At 45.5% G+C, this 12,701-nt stretch overlaps 1 protein-coding gene and 1 non-coding gene across 2 annotated transcripts in view; one reads left to right on the top strand and one right to left on the bottom strand.

The window, feature by feature from the left end:
• ZFYVE26 (zinc finger FYVE-type containing 26) overlaps nt 1-12,701 on the top strand; it is a 59,706-nt gene that overhangs the window by 13,424 nt on the left and 33,581 nt on the right. Inside the window, exons 12-21 of the mRNA XM_024567618.3 lie at nt 202-288; nt 2,610-2,678; nt 3,605-3,756; nt 5,797-5,998; nt 7,113-7,376; nt 9,155-9,274; nt 9,369-9,533; nt 10,093-10,311; nt 10,921-11,023; nt 11,855-12,600. Coding sequence (XP_024423386.2) covers nt 202-288; nt 2,610-2,678; nt 3,605-3,756; nt 5,797-5,998; nt 7,113-7,376; nt 9,155-9,274; nt 9,369-9,533; nt 10,093-10,311; nt 10,921-11,023; nt 11,855-12,600 — 2,127 coding nt within the window. The remainder of the gene's footprint in view (nt 1-201; nt 289-2,609; nt 2,679-3,604; nt 3,757-5,796; nt 5,999-7,112; nt 7,377-9,154; nt 9,275-9,368; nt 9,534-10,092; nt 10,312-10,920; nt 11,024-11,854; nt 12,601-12,701) is intronic.
• LOC112312111 (U11 spliceosomal RNA) lies at nt 1,264-1,392 on the bottom strand. Its single transcript, XR_002975555.2, has one exon. It is a non-coding gene; the product is annotated as a U11 spliceosomal RNA (small nuclear RNA).

The raw sequence follows: 12,701 nt of genomic DNA, 5'->3' as shown, positions 1-12,701 counted from the left end.
AGGGAGAAAAATCCCAGGAATGTGAGAGAGCGAGGAGTACATGGGAGTTACACCACGACTCAAGGCATGTTACCGTAGCAAATAGTGTCAGAACCACATCTCAAAGCCCAGTCCAAGTCTTCCCCTACCTGTTACCCCAGGAGGTGGGTCAAGTCAAAATTGATCACTCTGCCATATGACATTTTGGGTTTGCTGTTTCAGAGGAGCAACCTTCCCGAAGATACCGGCCCGTTGCCATGCGGCACCCTAGTCTCCGCCGGGGTCGCCGGACGCGAAGGAGCCGGGCAGGTAACCTGATGAGCTCTCCTCATGCCTCATTCCTATGCACCAGGCAAGTGGTATATTGCCACTTGTCTAATATTCTTTAAGATAAAGCGCATGGTCCAAACAAACAGAAGCGATCTAAGACTATCCTAGTCCCATTCTACCAAGGTAACCCATGCTAAGAGTTTCCTTCTAGATATTTTCCATAGAGTACAATTATGTAATTTTATATATGCAGCTATATCATTGAGAACTGTAACTTTTTTCGCTTATGTCCTTTTATGTATACAGATGTATCATACTATATATTGAGAACTTACTTTTTTCACTCATTTTGAATGCTGCTTAATATTTCATTATCCTATGTACCCTTCTGTGGTCATTTAAATTGTTTCCAGTGTTACTATTATAAACAGCGCCACAGTAAGCAACCCTGTACAAACGCCTGTGCATACTTGTGCGAGTGTATCTATAGGAAAAGACTCTAGCAGTAGAATAGTAAAATCTAAGATAAAATGTGGATATAAAATTAAGGTATTACCAAATTGCCTTAAAAAAAAAAGATGGGCCAATTTACGTTCCCACCAAATGTTATGAGTGCCTATTTGCACATACGTTCATTAAAAATGAGTCGTATCAGATTTTTTCAAATCTTTGCCAATATGATTAATAGAGCATTATATGTCATTATTTTAATATTTGTTTTTAGAGACTGAATGTTTTCATATATTTATTGGCCATTTCTATTTTTTCTATGAGCTGCCTATTCATGTCTACCTAAGGTCCATATTCTCTATTGGGTTCATCTTCCTTGCTGAATTGTAAGAAGCTCCTTATACATTATGGATAATATTCTGTTATTATGTACTAACATTTTTTTCTCCATTTTGTCTTTTGACTTTGAATTTTTCTTAAATTTTATACAGGAGTGTTAAATTTTTAGGTAATCATATTTCCATTGTGGTTTTTGGTGCTGAGTTTTTGGGGTTTTTTTCCCCCACAGTTGCCAGGACCAACGATCACTAGCTGCCCAGGTACCAAAAAATTATGCTTCTGAAATCTCTTTGATTCCTCATGTAGAGCAATCAAGCTGCCCTATGTATGCTACTCACGACAGAAGCCCTTTTTTGGTTTTTAAATAATTAATAGGAATTCATAGGAGTTTCCTATGTCCTAACCAACACTAGGTATCTTGAGGGAAGTGCATGAGACATACATCAGGACTTTGCCTTTAAACAATTTATAATTTATCTTCATAGATGGTTTATATGAAAACCTTAAACTTTACTGAGGCACTGCCTGAAAACAGAAGATATCTCTTAAGTCAGAAAAACAGATTTTATGGAAAAGTTGACTCTTGAACCAAGCTTAGAAGAATGCAAAGGCTCCAGCTAAGTGGCCCTGAGAAAAGTGAGCACACTGGGTAGAGTGGAGAGTATTATGAGAGAAACCCGGGAAACCTCAAGGCTGAGTTGCTAAGGCCCTTAAGCTGCTCGATTAGTTGGTTTGAGTTGAAGGCACAGTTTGCGTCCATCTGACCCATCTACCCCAAGAATGCACAAGGAACCTTTCCTACGGCCGCGTGTTCCTTTCCAAACAGTGAGCCGAGAAGACGACCTCACGTAGGGCTGATACTACCCTCGAATGTCCACACTAAGGAATAGTGAGCCCCATTCACTAGGAAAAGCAGGTGTTGAGAAGAAACTTTTCCTTTGTAGGGGGTGTCCAACCTGTGGCCCAACACAAAATCGTGAACTTACTTAAAACATTATGAGATTTTTATGTGATTACATGTTGCAATGTATTTAATGTGTGGCCCAAGACAACTCTTCTCCAGTGTGGCAGAGACGCCAAAAGGTTGGACGCCCCTGCGAGGGCTTTCAATAACGTGGTCTTTAGCAGACCAGGTCTTACTCAAGTATGAGAACGACTTTTTTTAGGTCAGAAAATTTTGTGCCCTCCTTCTGCAGCCTACTACTACTACTACTTTCTAGACATAATAGTTGTAGTGCTTTTTTTCCTTCAGAATATCAATAATGCTTAGTGAGCAGATGAGGGTTGCTGACCCCTAGAAGTAACTTGGAAGCCCGGGGGCTCTGAGACCCACAGGTTCGAGACCACTGGTGTAAGCTACTGCCCGAATGAGCATCGAGGCCACGCTAAGCCTGCCCTTCCCCTTTGGTCCATAGGAACTTGTGTTTGGCTATAGAAGAAGCAGTAGGTGTAATAGTTAACTGTTATCCTCTCCCTCTGACTACCCAGCTCTTGGTTTTCAAGCCAGCTTCTCACTTTCTCCATGGAAGGACTTGCTGGTTGATTTTCTCTCTTCTTCCTAACACCTCCAGATGGCCGGGACAGAGGCTCCAACCCTTCCCTGGAAAGTACCAGTAGTGAGCTGAGCACGAGCACTTCAGGTACAGGCGTCCCGACCAGTCGCCAGCTTCGAGCAGCTTTGCCCTGAGAGGGAGTTGCCGTGCACCATGGTGTGCAAACCTGGACCGAGCAGTTCAGGGAGGTTGTGTTCAGGAAGATACGAACTTCCGCTTGTAAGATAAAGAAGTTCTGGGGACGTAATATGCAGTATGGTGACTATAGTGAACAATACTGTATTGTATATTTGAAAGTTCCTAAAAGTAGATTTTAAAGGTTCTCATCACACACAAAAAAATGCAACCATGTGTGATGATGGGTGTTAACTAAACTTTGGTGATTATTTCACAGTATATAAACTCATTATGTTGTGTACCTAAAACTAATACAGTGTTTCATGTCAATTATATACCAATTTTTTCAAAAAAAGAAGTTTGGTTCTTTAGATGGCCAAACAGATTTCCATAAGGAAAGGGCTGTCTCACTATCAATTTAGTTACCTATCAGCAGAGAGGACAGAAGTGAATACCTAAGAATGGTACTTAAGTCTTGTATTCAAAGACGATAGTGTACATAGGTTTGCCCTTTGACTGAGGAAAAATCAATATCCATTTACACACCTTTTTAAAAAGAAACTTGAGCCCTGGCTGGTGTGGCTCAGTGGATTGACCGAAAGGCTGCTGGTTCGATTCCCAGTCAGGGCACATGCCCTGGGTTGCAGGCCAGGTCCTCCTTTGGGGGCGTGAGAGAGGCTACCAATCACTGTTTCTCTCACACATCATGTTTCTCTCCCTCTCTTTCTCCCTCTTTTCCTTTCTCTCTAAAAATAAATAAATGGTCTTTAAAAAAAACCAACCAAACAAACAAACAAACAATCTTGAAGATATCAGAGTGTGGTGGGAGGTTACAGCAGTAGTTTTTCCTCATCTGCTGTTGCATCCATGGCCCCCACGTTCTTGTGTCCCAACAGAGGGAAGTCTCAACACTGTGTCTGGAAGGAATGAGTTGGATGGTCGGTTGCAGCCCCAAACCCAAAGTTCATTCATCCCCATGATGTTCTCCCCACCTGAGTCACTGCTGGTATCTTGCATCCTCCGGGGGAACTTTGCAGAAGCTCATCAGGTAAGGGGCTGAGCGGCAGGTGTTGGTACCTAGGCCTCCCCTTGTCACAGTAAAGAATGTGAAGGCAGCCCCTAGCTGTCTGGAACCTGCTGGGCCTTAGGTACACCTGGACACTTGTGCAGCCAGAGCCACTTGGGAAGGTTTGAGGGGCCACATCCAGCAGGAGAAACAGGAGAGAGTTTGCATGGACAAGGCCCAGTCCTCAGCATTGCAGAGTTCAAGACCCAACCTGGAGGAGGCTTAAGCTGTTGAATCATTGGCTTGTTTTCTTAAATAGTGTTTTTAAAAGATAAAATATTCAACTACAATCTCACCATTTAAAATACAGAAATATTTTTGTTTCTTATAAACCTTCTCTGAACAAATATATGATTTTATATAGTTAAAAATCACGATGTAGACAATGTTTAATAATAAATAGAATGCCAGTTCAATATACAAGTGTAGGGGATACCAGACTAAAATATTCATGTTGTATAGGAAAAAGCACAAGAAGAAATCAGAAAGACTTACCCTCCCTGAGCTTCTGTATCCCCATATGAAGATTGGAGTTAAGTCCTGACCAGCATAGCTCAGTTGATTGAGCATCATCCCACAAAGTAAAAGATCTCTGGTTCCATTCCTGGTCAGGGCACATCCTGGGTTATGGCCCGGTCCCTGATTGGAGGCCTGTGAGAGATACCCGATCCATGTTTCTCTCCCTCTCTTTCTCCCTCCATTCCCCTCTCTCTAAAAATAAGTAAATAAAATCTTTTTTTAAAATAAAGAAAATTGGAGTTAAATATAATACCTGTTTGTCCTACCTCATGGGCATATTAAGAGGATTCTGTACAAACTGTGAGAAATATAAGAATCCTCTGCTCTTGTTAGATGTAATAGCATAGAAACCTACCATTCTAACTTTTGGAACTCCACTGGTACACGTGTATTTATCACACCACACTCATCCCTTAACATGCGGATCAGGACTTTTCTTTCGCGCGAGTTCAGTTGTTGAGGAATAAGTCAAGGAGAAATCTAGGCGATAGGAGAATCTTCGCTTAGCTTTTGGTCATAGCTATGTGACCTTAGCTTCAGGTCCCATACTTTCCTAATAATGCTAATTCCGACCCTCTAGGGAGGCCCGGGCCCTCCCCCGCCTCTCTTACCCTCAAGTCTGGAGGAAGTCAACTCTGAGCCCCCTCATGCTTTACCCTTAAATGTCCTTATTTCCTCTTCTTTTCCTGGGCCCTTGGTATTTCTTTTTCATAAAAGCTTTATGTTTTTTAACCTCATTTGAGAATAAGCCACGTGTATTATAAGTAAATACCAAAAATATTAAAAAGAAAATAATATTATTGTAACCCTATTGTCCAGGACCAATATTAAAGGTGAAATATATTTTTTGCCTTTATTTTTCCAAGATATATGCAACCTTTATATAGCCAAGATTATTTTTAATTTAAAATTTTATATAATGCCTTTTTAACATTCGCCTTATAGTTGATTTAATGACTTTACCGTAGTCTGATCAAGGACCTGCGTTTGACCATTCTCTTGTTACTCAGCGTTTAAATTATTGTCAGCCTTTTGAATTATTTCCTTAAGAAAGTTTCTCGTGAACATTTCGGAGTCAAAGAATATAAATGTTTTTAAAGCTTTATGGCTTGCCATATTGCTTTCCCAAAAAGGCTGTGGCTGTTCATTTTACCACCACCCCTGAGCGTTTATTTGTACACTTTGTCATTGCGATAGATGCCAAATGGTATTAATAGAACTTACGTTTCCTGGATTACTGGAAGGCATAACATTTTTCTTCTACCTATTAGTCATATGTATTTTCTCTTTGAAACTGTCCATGTCTTCTGCCAATTTTCTAATGGGGTTTTGGTGGCTTTCTTGCTGGCTTGAATAAGTTATTTCTATCTTTGATCTACTCTTCTAATATGCAGTGTTCTTCCCACCCTACAAAGCAGATGTTCTAGGGTCATAGTCTAATGACAGGCAAGACCCCAACTCAGTGGGCTACCATGACCCACACTGCTCCCTTTCCTGTACCAGGTGGTGTTCATGTTCAACCTGAGGTCCTCGCCCAGCTCAGGGGAGCTGCTGTTCATGGAGCGCTACCAGGAGGTGATCCAGGAGCTGGCCCGAGTAGAGCACAAGATCGAGAGCCAGAACTCAGACGGGGGTAGCAGCACCATTCGAAGAACAGGCAGTGGCCGCTCAACGCTACAGGCCATTGGAAGCGCTGCGGCGGCAGGTCAGTCTTCCCCATTGCCACCATAGGTAGTGAGGTAGCTGGGGAAGGCGGGTCTCAGGAGAAAAGCCACCCAAATGCTAGGCTCATCGTGAAGACGAGCTGAAATCCAGAGCAGGACACTTGCCTTGAAGAGTGGCAGTCCTCACACAGTGAGAGTCAGTTTCTACCTGTGCCCAGCCTCCTGGATCATAGTGGTCACATACCTGCCACTCGAGCTACACCTTTAAGCTTGTCCTGTATGACCTAAACTGAAGAATGTGAATGCTGTTTCTACGATGTCTTTTGCTGGTCACTATCTTGGACTTTGGGGGATGGTTAGGAGTTTATTTCCTTCCCCTATAATTATTCAGGGATAAAATATATTCTTCTACGTTTCTGTAAAGTGAAGAAGTTGTGTATAGTACCAATAGCCTGCAATTCACAGATCTCAGTTCTCAGCCTTGGCTGCCCTGCAAAAACTCATCCTTTTGTTCGTTCTTTCTTTTTTTTTAATCCACTGTGCCTGGCCTCTGGGCAGAGGCCAGACGGTGGTCCAGGGCCACACTGTGCTCTGACGTGGGGCATTACGAGAGACCCAGGGCAGGCCTGCCATAAATTCAAACTGTCGCATTTTCTCAAAAGTGGAATCTCACCCCATGCCTTCCCGTTATCTTACTGGTCTGGGCTCTGTGTGTCAAATAGCGTCACGCGTGGCTCTTTCTCTGTTCTCCCAGAAGTTTTCAGTAGCTATTCAAAGACATACATGCACTTCCTTTTTGTTTTTAATATAAATGGGCTCTTACAACAAGTACTGTTCTCTACCTTGTTTTTTTTGCAGTGTATTTTCTTTTCTGACTAGCACACATATCCACCTCATTCTTTCCCAGCCTCCTTTTACGTCCCATTTGAAAGAAGCCCTCACTGATCTCAGCCATCTTGAGCTTCTCTTGGTCTTCCTATCGGTGCCATTGCCTTGATGCCATAGGAATGGGCCGCAATGATGGCACTGAGGCACATAGAAGATGCCCTGTGCAGAAGGACCTCAAACACTTTTTAAATAATTGCTTTTCACAGTGAAGGTGGTGTGTAGAATCACTTTAACCTCTTACTTTTTCCTCCACTGCTGGGTGTCCAGGGATGGTGTTTTACTCCATTTCTGATGTGACGGAAAAGCTGCTCAGCCCCTCTGGGGACCCCGTCCCCACACTGCAGGAGGACTTCTGGGTAAGCAGCACGCTGGTGGAGCCCACCGACCCCCTGAAAGAGGTTCTGGAAGACCTCAGTCCTCCTGCCATGGCTGCGTTTGACCTCGCTTGCTCTCAGTGTCAGCTCTGGAAAACCTGCAAGCAGCTCTTGGAAACGGCTGAACGACGTCTGAACAGCAGCCTTGAGAGCCGGGGTGAGTGTGCTTCCTTAGCTTTATTCCTTACTTCTCAAATGGATTTCCAAGATACCTGATAAAACGTGCAAGAAGAAAGTACTTGCTGGGGAAGGGGGGACAGGGAGAACAGAGTGTTAGTTCATTTCCTCGTGTCCGATCTGATGGCAGAAATAGTCTGTTGAGAGCCTTGCCTTCTTACTAGACATAGCAATGTGCAATCCTTTGGGGAAATTCTTTTCTGATTTACAGATAAATTCAAGGAATAAATATACATTCAAAAATGATATAAATGGAATTTGTATCTTTAGATTGCATTCCCCCTCCTGAGTGAACCCCACTTAACCTATAACCTGGGGGTGGTCTTGAGTTTGTAAACCAGGTATAAGGGAAAACTTAGTGCATCTCAGTTGGAGGAAGGATTGTACCTTGAGGTAAATGATATCAAAATATGTACATGCAATTCTTGGAGGAATGAAGGTAGAAGAATATGAAGATAGAATTAGGCAAAGTTCACACGCCAAACATTGGAAGAACTGACCAGTGAGGGAGAAAGGAGTATGTTCTCTCTCAGTAATATGGAGGCAGGAATGGTGAACAGGTTATAATATGAACAAGTTCGGGGATTCACTAGAGAACTCGCAGGACTCAGCATACAGTCATACTCATGGCTAAGATTTATTTCGGCACAAGGATACAAAGCAAAATCAGAGGGAAGAGTTCATGGGATAGTCTGGAGAAAACTAGGCAAAAGGCTTCCAAGAGTCCTCTCCCTGTGAAGTCACACAGGATGGGCTTAATTCTTCCAGCAGGGGTTGTGACAAGGGTGAAGTGTTGTCTGTAGGGAAGTTCATTAGAAACACAGTGTCCACAGTTTGTCACCAGAGTCTGGTGACAAAGGCACCCTCCGCCCATTGTGTACTGAAACTCCAGGCTCTCAGAAGGAAAGCAGGTGTTCAGAGAGGGTAGGCACAGTGAGCCACTCTCGTCATTTAGGGCAAGTTTAATATCAGTCTAGGAAACCACTTACCAGTCAAGTCCACAGGAAGCAGCCAAGGGCCAGCCTTGTAAGCATGCCTTTCTAAGGATAGACACCTCACGTCTGCTGTGTTAACTCTTTTCTGCACACCTCCCTAAATCACACCTGAGCTGTTGGTTAAAATGTCCTTTAATGTTCATATAGTCCTGCTAAGTAAGTATACTGTGACACACAGAATTCTTTTTGGGGTTGGGGACAATTCCCCTCCCCTTTGTCTAGCACTTATATTCTAAAATGAAAGGAGATACAGTATTATCCAAACTCTTAGTAGCTGAAACAGTTTCAGCTCAGTCAATTAGGAATTAATTTAGTACCTCCTGGGTTTCCAGACTATACCAAATATATGGGGGTACAGGAGAGGTATAATGAGTAATCTCTGTTCATAAAATTGCTTATAGTTTAGTCAAGATCCTACTTAAAGCAGCTAAAGAGGAATGTGATCTCAGGTCAAGTCCAGCTGAGGGCATTTACCAAGGCAAGTCCACAAGGAGTACCTGACTGGCTCAGGACAGCAATTCCGTAGGCGCGCCAGAGATTCTCAGCCTGCTCCTGCTGACAGCTAAGGCATCTGCAGGAGGGAGCTCTGGAACATCAGGTGTAGAAAGTCCACATAGGCTGGTTGTCACCTAAAATGGCACAGCATATATGTCCTCCTCAATATTAGAGAAGATGAGATTGTGCGAGTAAATACAGGACTGAGTAACAGTCTCTGAAAGTGCCGTGTGTTTTCTGCATTCCCTCTCCCTTCACCCATGCCCAGGTCGACAGCTAGACCATGTCCTCCTCAATGCTGACGGCATTCGAGGATTTCCGGCTGTTCTTCAGCAAATCAGTAAGATTCTCAATTATTCACTTGTGTCAGCCGGACAAACTAAATCAGGTGAGTTGCTTTTCTCCCTTTTTTTTTCCTCCTGGACTCAGAACATCAGGTCAGCATCAGACTTCACTTTTTCTTTCTGATTTGCATTGCACAGAGAGTGGAGAAGAAAAAGGAGGAGGTCCTCCACGGTGCAGCATCGCTGAGCTGCTCCAGATGTGCTGGCCCAGCCTCACTGAGGACTGTGCTGCCAGCCACGCCACCCTCTCCCAACAGCTGGACCAGGTTCTTCAGTCGCTGAGAGAGGCACTAGAGCTGCCAGGTACTGGCCCAAGTGTGGGAGCAGATGAGGACTGAACCAGGGAGAGGAAATGGCTGAAAATGAAGGAACACTTTGGAGCAGAGGCTTAGGGCGTCAGCAGTGAGCCCTCCTAGCCGTCTAGTTAGCCAGATCATGTCCCATAACTAATTCCACCTGGTCCCCTCCCTCTCTAATGAAGGGATGGTTAACACTCCATTAGCTGATACATCTTTCTTATTCCAAATGAGCAGTGTACCCCAAAGTTGCTCAGGAAATATTGATCAACCTTTCGCCAAAAGATTTATGTGCTCTTTATAAAGCCGTTCCAACCCCACAGACACTGGGGTGAAGACAGCACCATCCAGCCTGATTTCTCCAGACTCAAAGCTCTTCCTGGCTGGGAGTCACTTGTACATGTGACCAACTTAGGATTTTATGGCTGCCTTGTAGGTGGAACACCCAAGCTATAGGAGACTCCTTCTAGTGTACAGAGGCCCCGTTCACATAGTTGTGTTGGAAATTGACCCAAAGCTGGATGCACAGACTAAACCCAACATCCTTTCTGCGTTACTCCTCTCAGAGCCCAGGAGTACTCCGCTGTCCTCCCTGGTGGAGCAGGCGGCCCAGAAAGCTCCGGAGGCAGAGGCCCACCCTGTGTACATCCAGACTCAGCTCCTCCAGAAGAATCTGGGCAAGCAGGCCCCAGCAGGCAGCGGGCAGACTGACTACATGGGCACCTTCTTCAGTTACTGCAGCACCCTGGCTGCAGTTCTTCTTCAGAGTTTGCGCTCTGAGCCCGGTAAGTAGCAAGAAAGAAGAAACAGTCACAACTGGTTTGCAAGTGTTTAGAGCAAAGAAGAGCAAAGACACTCAGTTAAGAGGTTCTGGGCACAGCAGTAGCCAAGGACACTAGGTTTATAAGGTCTTCCCTTATTCTTCTGTGTTGTATTTAGCTTCGCCTCCCCCATAATAGTGCAGCTGTAAGCACATGGGAGCGCTTGATGAGTTTTGACGGCATGTGACTCAAAAATACCTCTCAGACCTTCAGTCCGCTGTGGACTGAGGACCAGCAGAGGGCTCAGGTCTCCGCTCTGAGTGCCAGAGTGTCACTGGGGTCTGCAGAGCAAGTGCTGCATGCACGGCAGTCGTGCTGGACAAGCCGGATGAGCTGCTGGTGCCTGGACCTGCCCACGGGAGTTCGTCTGTAGTGGGAAGTGTTTGCAGCAGTAGTGGCCAAACTTGTGGTCAGGGTCATGCTGAGAATACCCTTTAGCTAAAGAAACACCAACAGAAGGGCAGGCAACATAGTCTCTGTCCCGACACTACTTTTGTATTGATTCTGGAAATCGGGGCTCTGAACTGTTGCACTCAGTGGTGCAGACCAAGGTCATTGTCCTTACATTTGCAGATCCTGTGGAGGTCAAAGTAGGAAATCCCTTTGTTCTCCTGCAACAGAGCTCTTCCCAGCTGGTGTCACACCTCCTGCTTGAGCGACAAGTTCCACCAGACAGGTAGGAGCTGCCCCTTGAGAGGCAAGCACGGGCCTTCCTAATTGTTTCATCAGGGGAACCGAGGGCTCCGTGGGGCTGTGCTTGGGTTCAGTATACAGTGTGGGTGTTCTTCTAGACTTTGCCCTTGGTTCGCATTTACTCTTATACAGCTACATTCAAATTCCATGTGCCCCCTTTCTCTCTCTCTTGCTACCATTAAAATTTACATTGCAAATATAAAAGTAAGGGAAGACTCTTCACTTAGGGATAGGCAAAAATCTGAAAATTTGATAACAAAGTAGTTGCCCAGGCTGTGGAGAAACAAGCATTCTCGTAGATTGCTGGTGGGGTAGAAACTGGTGCGAGCCCCTCTGGGAAGTCAGTGTGTCCACATCTGCTAAAATGACAAGTTCACGCACTCTCTAACCCAGCAGTCCACCCTGGGGGATTCACCCTGCGGCTTTCTCATCATATGGAAAATGACGTATGTACAGCGTCACTTTACTATAGTCTTATATGTAATAGCAACAGATCAGAAAAAGCCAGCATGCGCTAATAGGAGACCAGATAAATTACGGTTCATCTCCATAATCGAATACCATGTACTTGTGAAAAGAAATGAGGGGCCTCTTTGTAGAGGAATATGGACAGATCTCTCAGTTATGTTATAAAGGAAAAAAGCAAAGGACAGAGCATATGTCTGATATCTACATTTCGTGTTTGGAAAAAGTAGTGGGAACGATTGAAGAGCCTGCATTTACATTTGCTTGTGTAAACACAAAGAAATTCTGAGATTAGGTGATGGTGTCCATGTACTCAGGCTTTGCATTCCCTCTGCTTCTCTCCCTCCAGGCTAGCAGCCCTTCTGGCCCAAGAGAGACTCAGCCTGAGTGTGCCACAGGTGATCGTCAGCTGCTGCTGTGAGCCCCTCGCCCTTTGCTCTTCCCTGCAGAGCCAGCAGACATCATCTCTCCTGACCCACCTGGGCATCCTGGCTGAGCTGCACGCCTCCCACTGCCTGGAAGACATCCCGCTTTCTACACAGAGCTCCCCAAAGCCACCTGAGAACCCCACATCAGAGAAAAAGCCCCGCTCCTCCCCAAGGGATTCATCACCCTCCACCCTCACCTCCTCCACCTTGGCCTTCCTTAAGTCCCGCTCAAAGCTACTGGCTACTGTGGCCTGTCTGGGGGCTTCCCGGGGAACAAAGGTCACCAAGCCCAGCTTGTCGTGGAAGGAGCTTCGTGGCCGCAGGGAGGTACCTCTGACTGCAGAGCAGGTAGCGCGGGAGTGTGAGCACCTTCTGGAACAGTTCCCTATGCTTGAGGCCTCCCTCCTGGCTGCCTGGGAGCCGCTGCGTGGATCCTCCAAGCAAGAGCAGAGTGTGGCAGCGAGTCTCTGTGGCCAGGCTAGTCTCTCTACTGTCCTCCTTGGCCTGCATTCTCCTGTTGCCCTGGATGTGCTCACCGAGGCCTTCAAGGAAGCCCTGGTGGCCGGAGACTGGCCCCGGGCCCTTCAGCTCACGGAGGTGTACGGGCGAGACGTGGACGGCTTGAGCAGCATACAGGATGCAGTCCTGAGCTGCGCTGCGGCCTGTGGTGAGTGGAAAGCTCTGCCTCCCCCCCCCCCCCCGCCCCGCAGTACTAACAGTAGTTAGCGTTCACTGAACGTATCAGCACATTTGGCCCTCGCCATAACT

Source organism: Desmodus rotundus, chromosome 7 (assembly GCF_022682495.2).
Source record: "Desmodus rotundus isolate HL8 chromosome 7, HLdesRot8A.1, whole genome shotgun sequence".
NCBI classification, from domain to species: Eukaryota; Metazoa; Chordata; class Mammalia; order Chiroptera; family Phyllostomidae; genus Desmodus; species Desmodus rotundus.
This window is presented reverse-complemented; position numbering and strand designations above follow the sequence as displayed.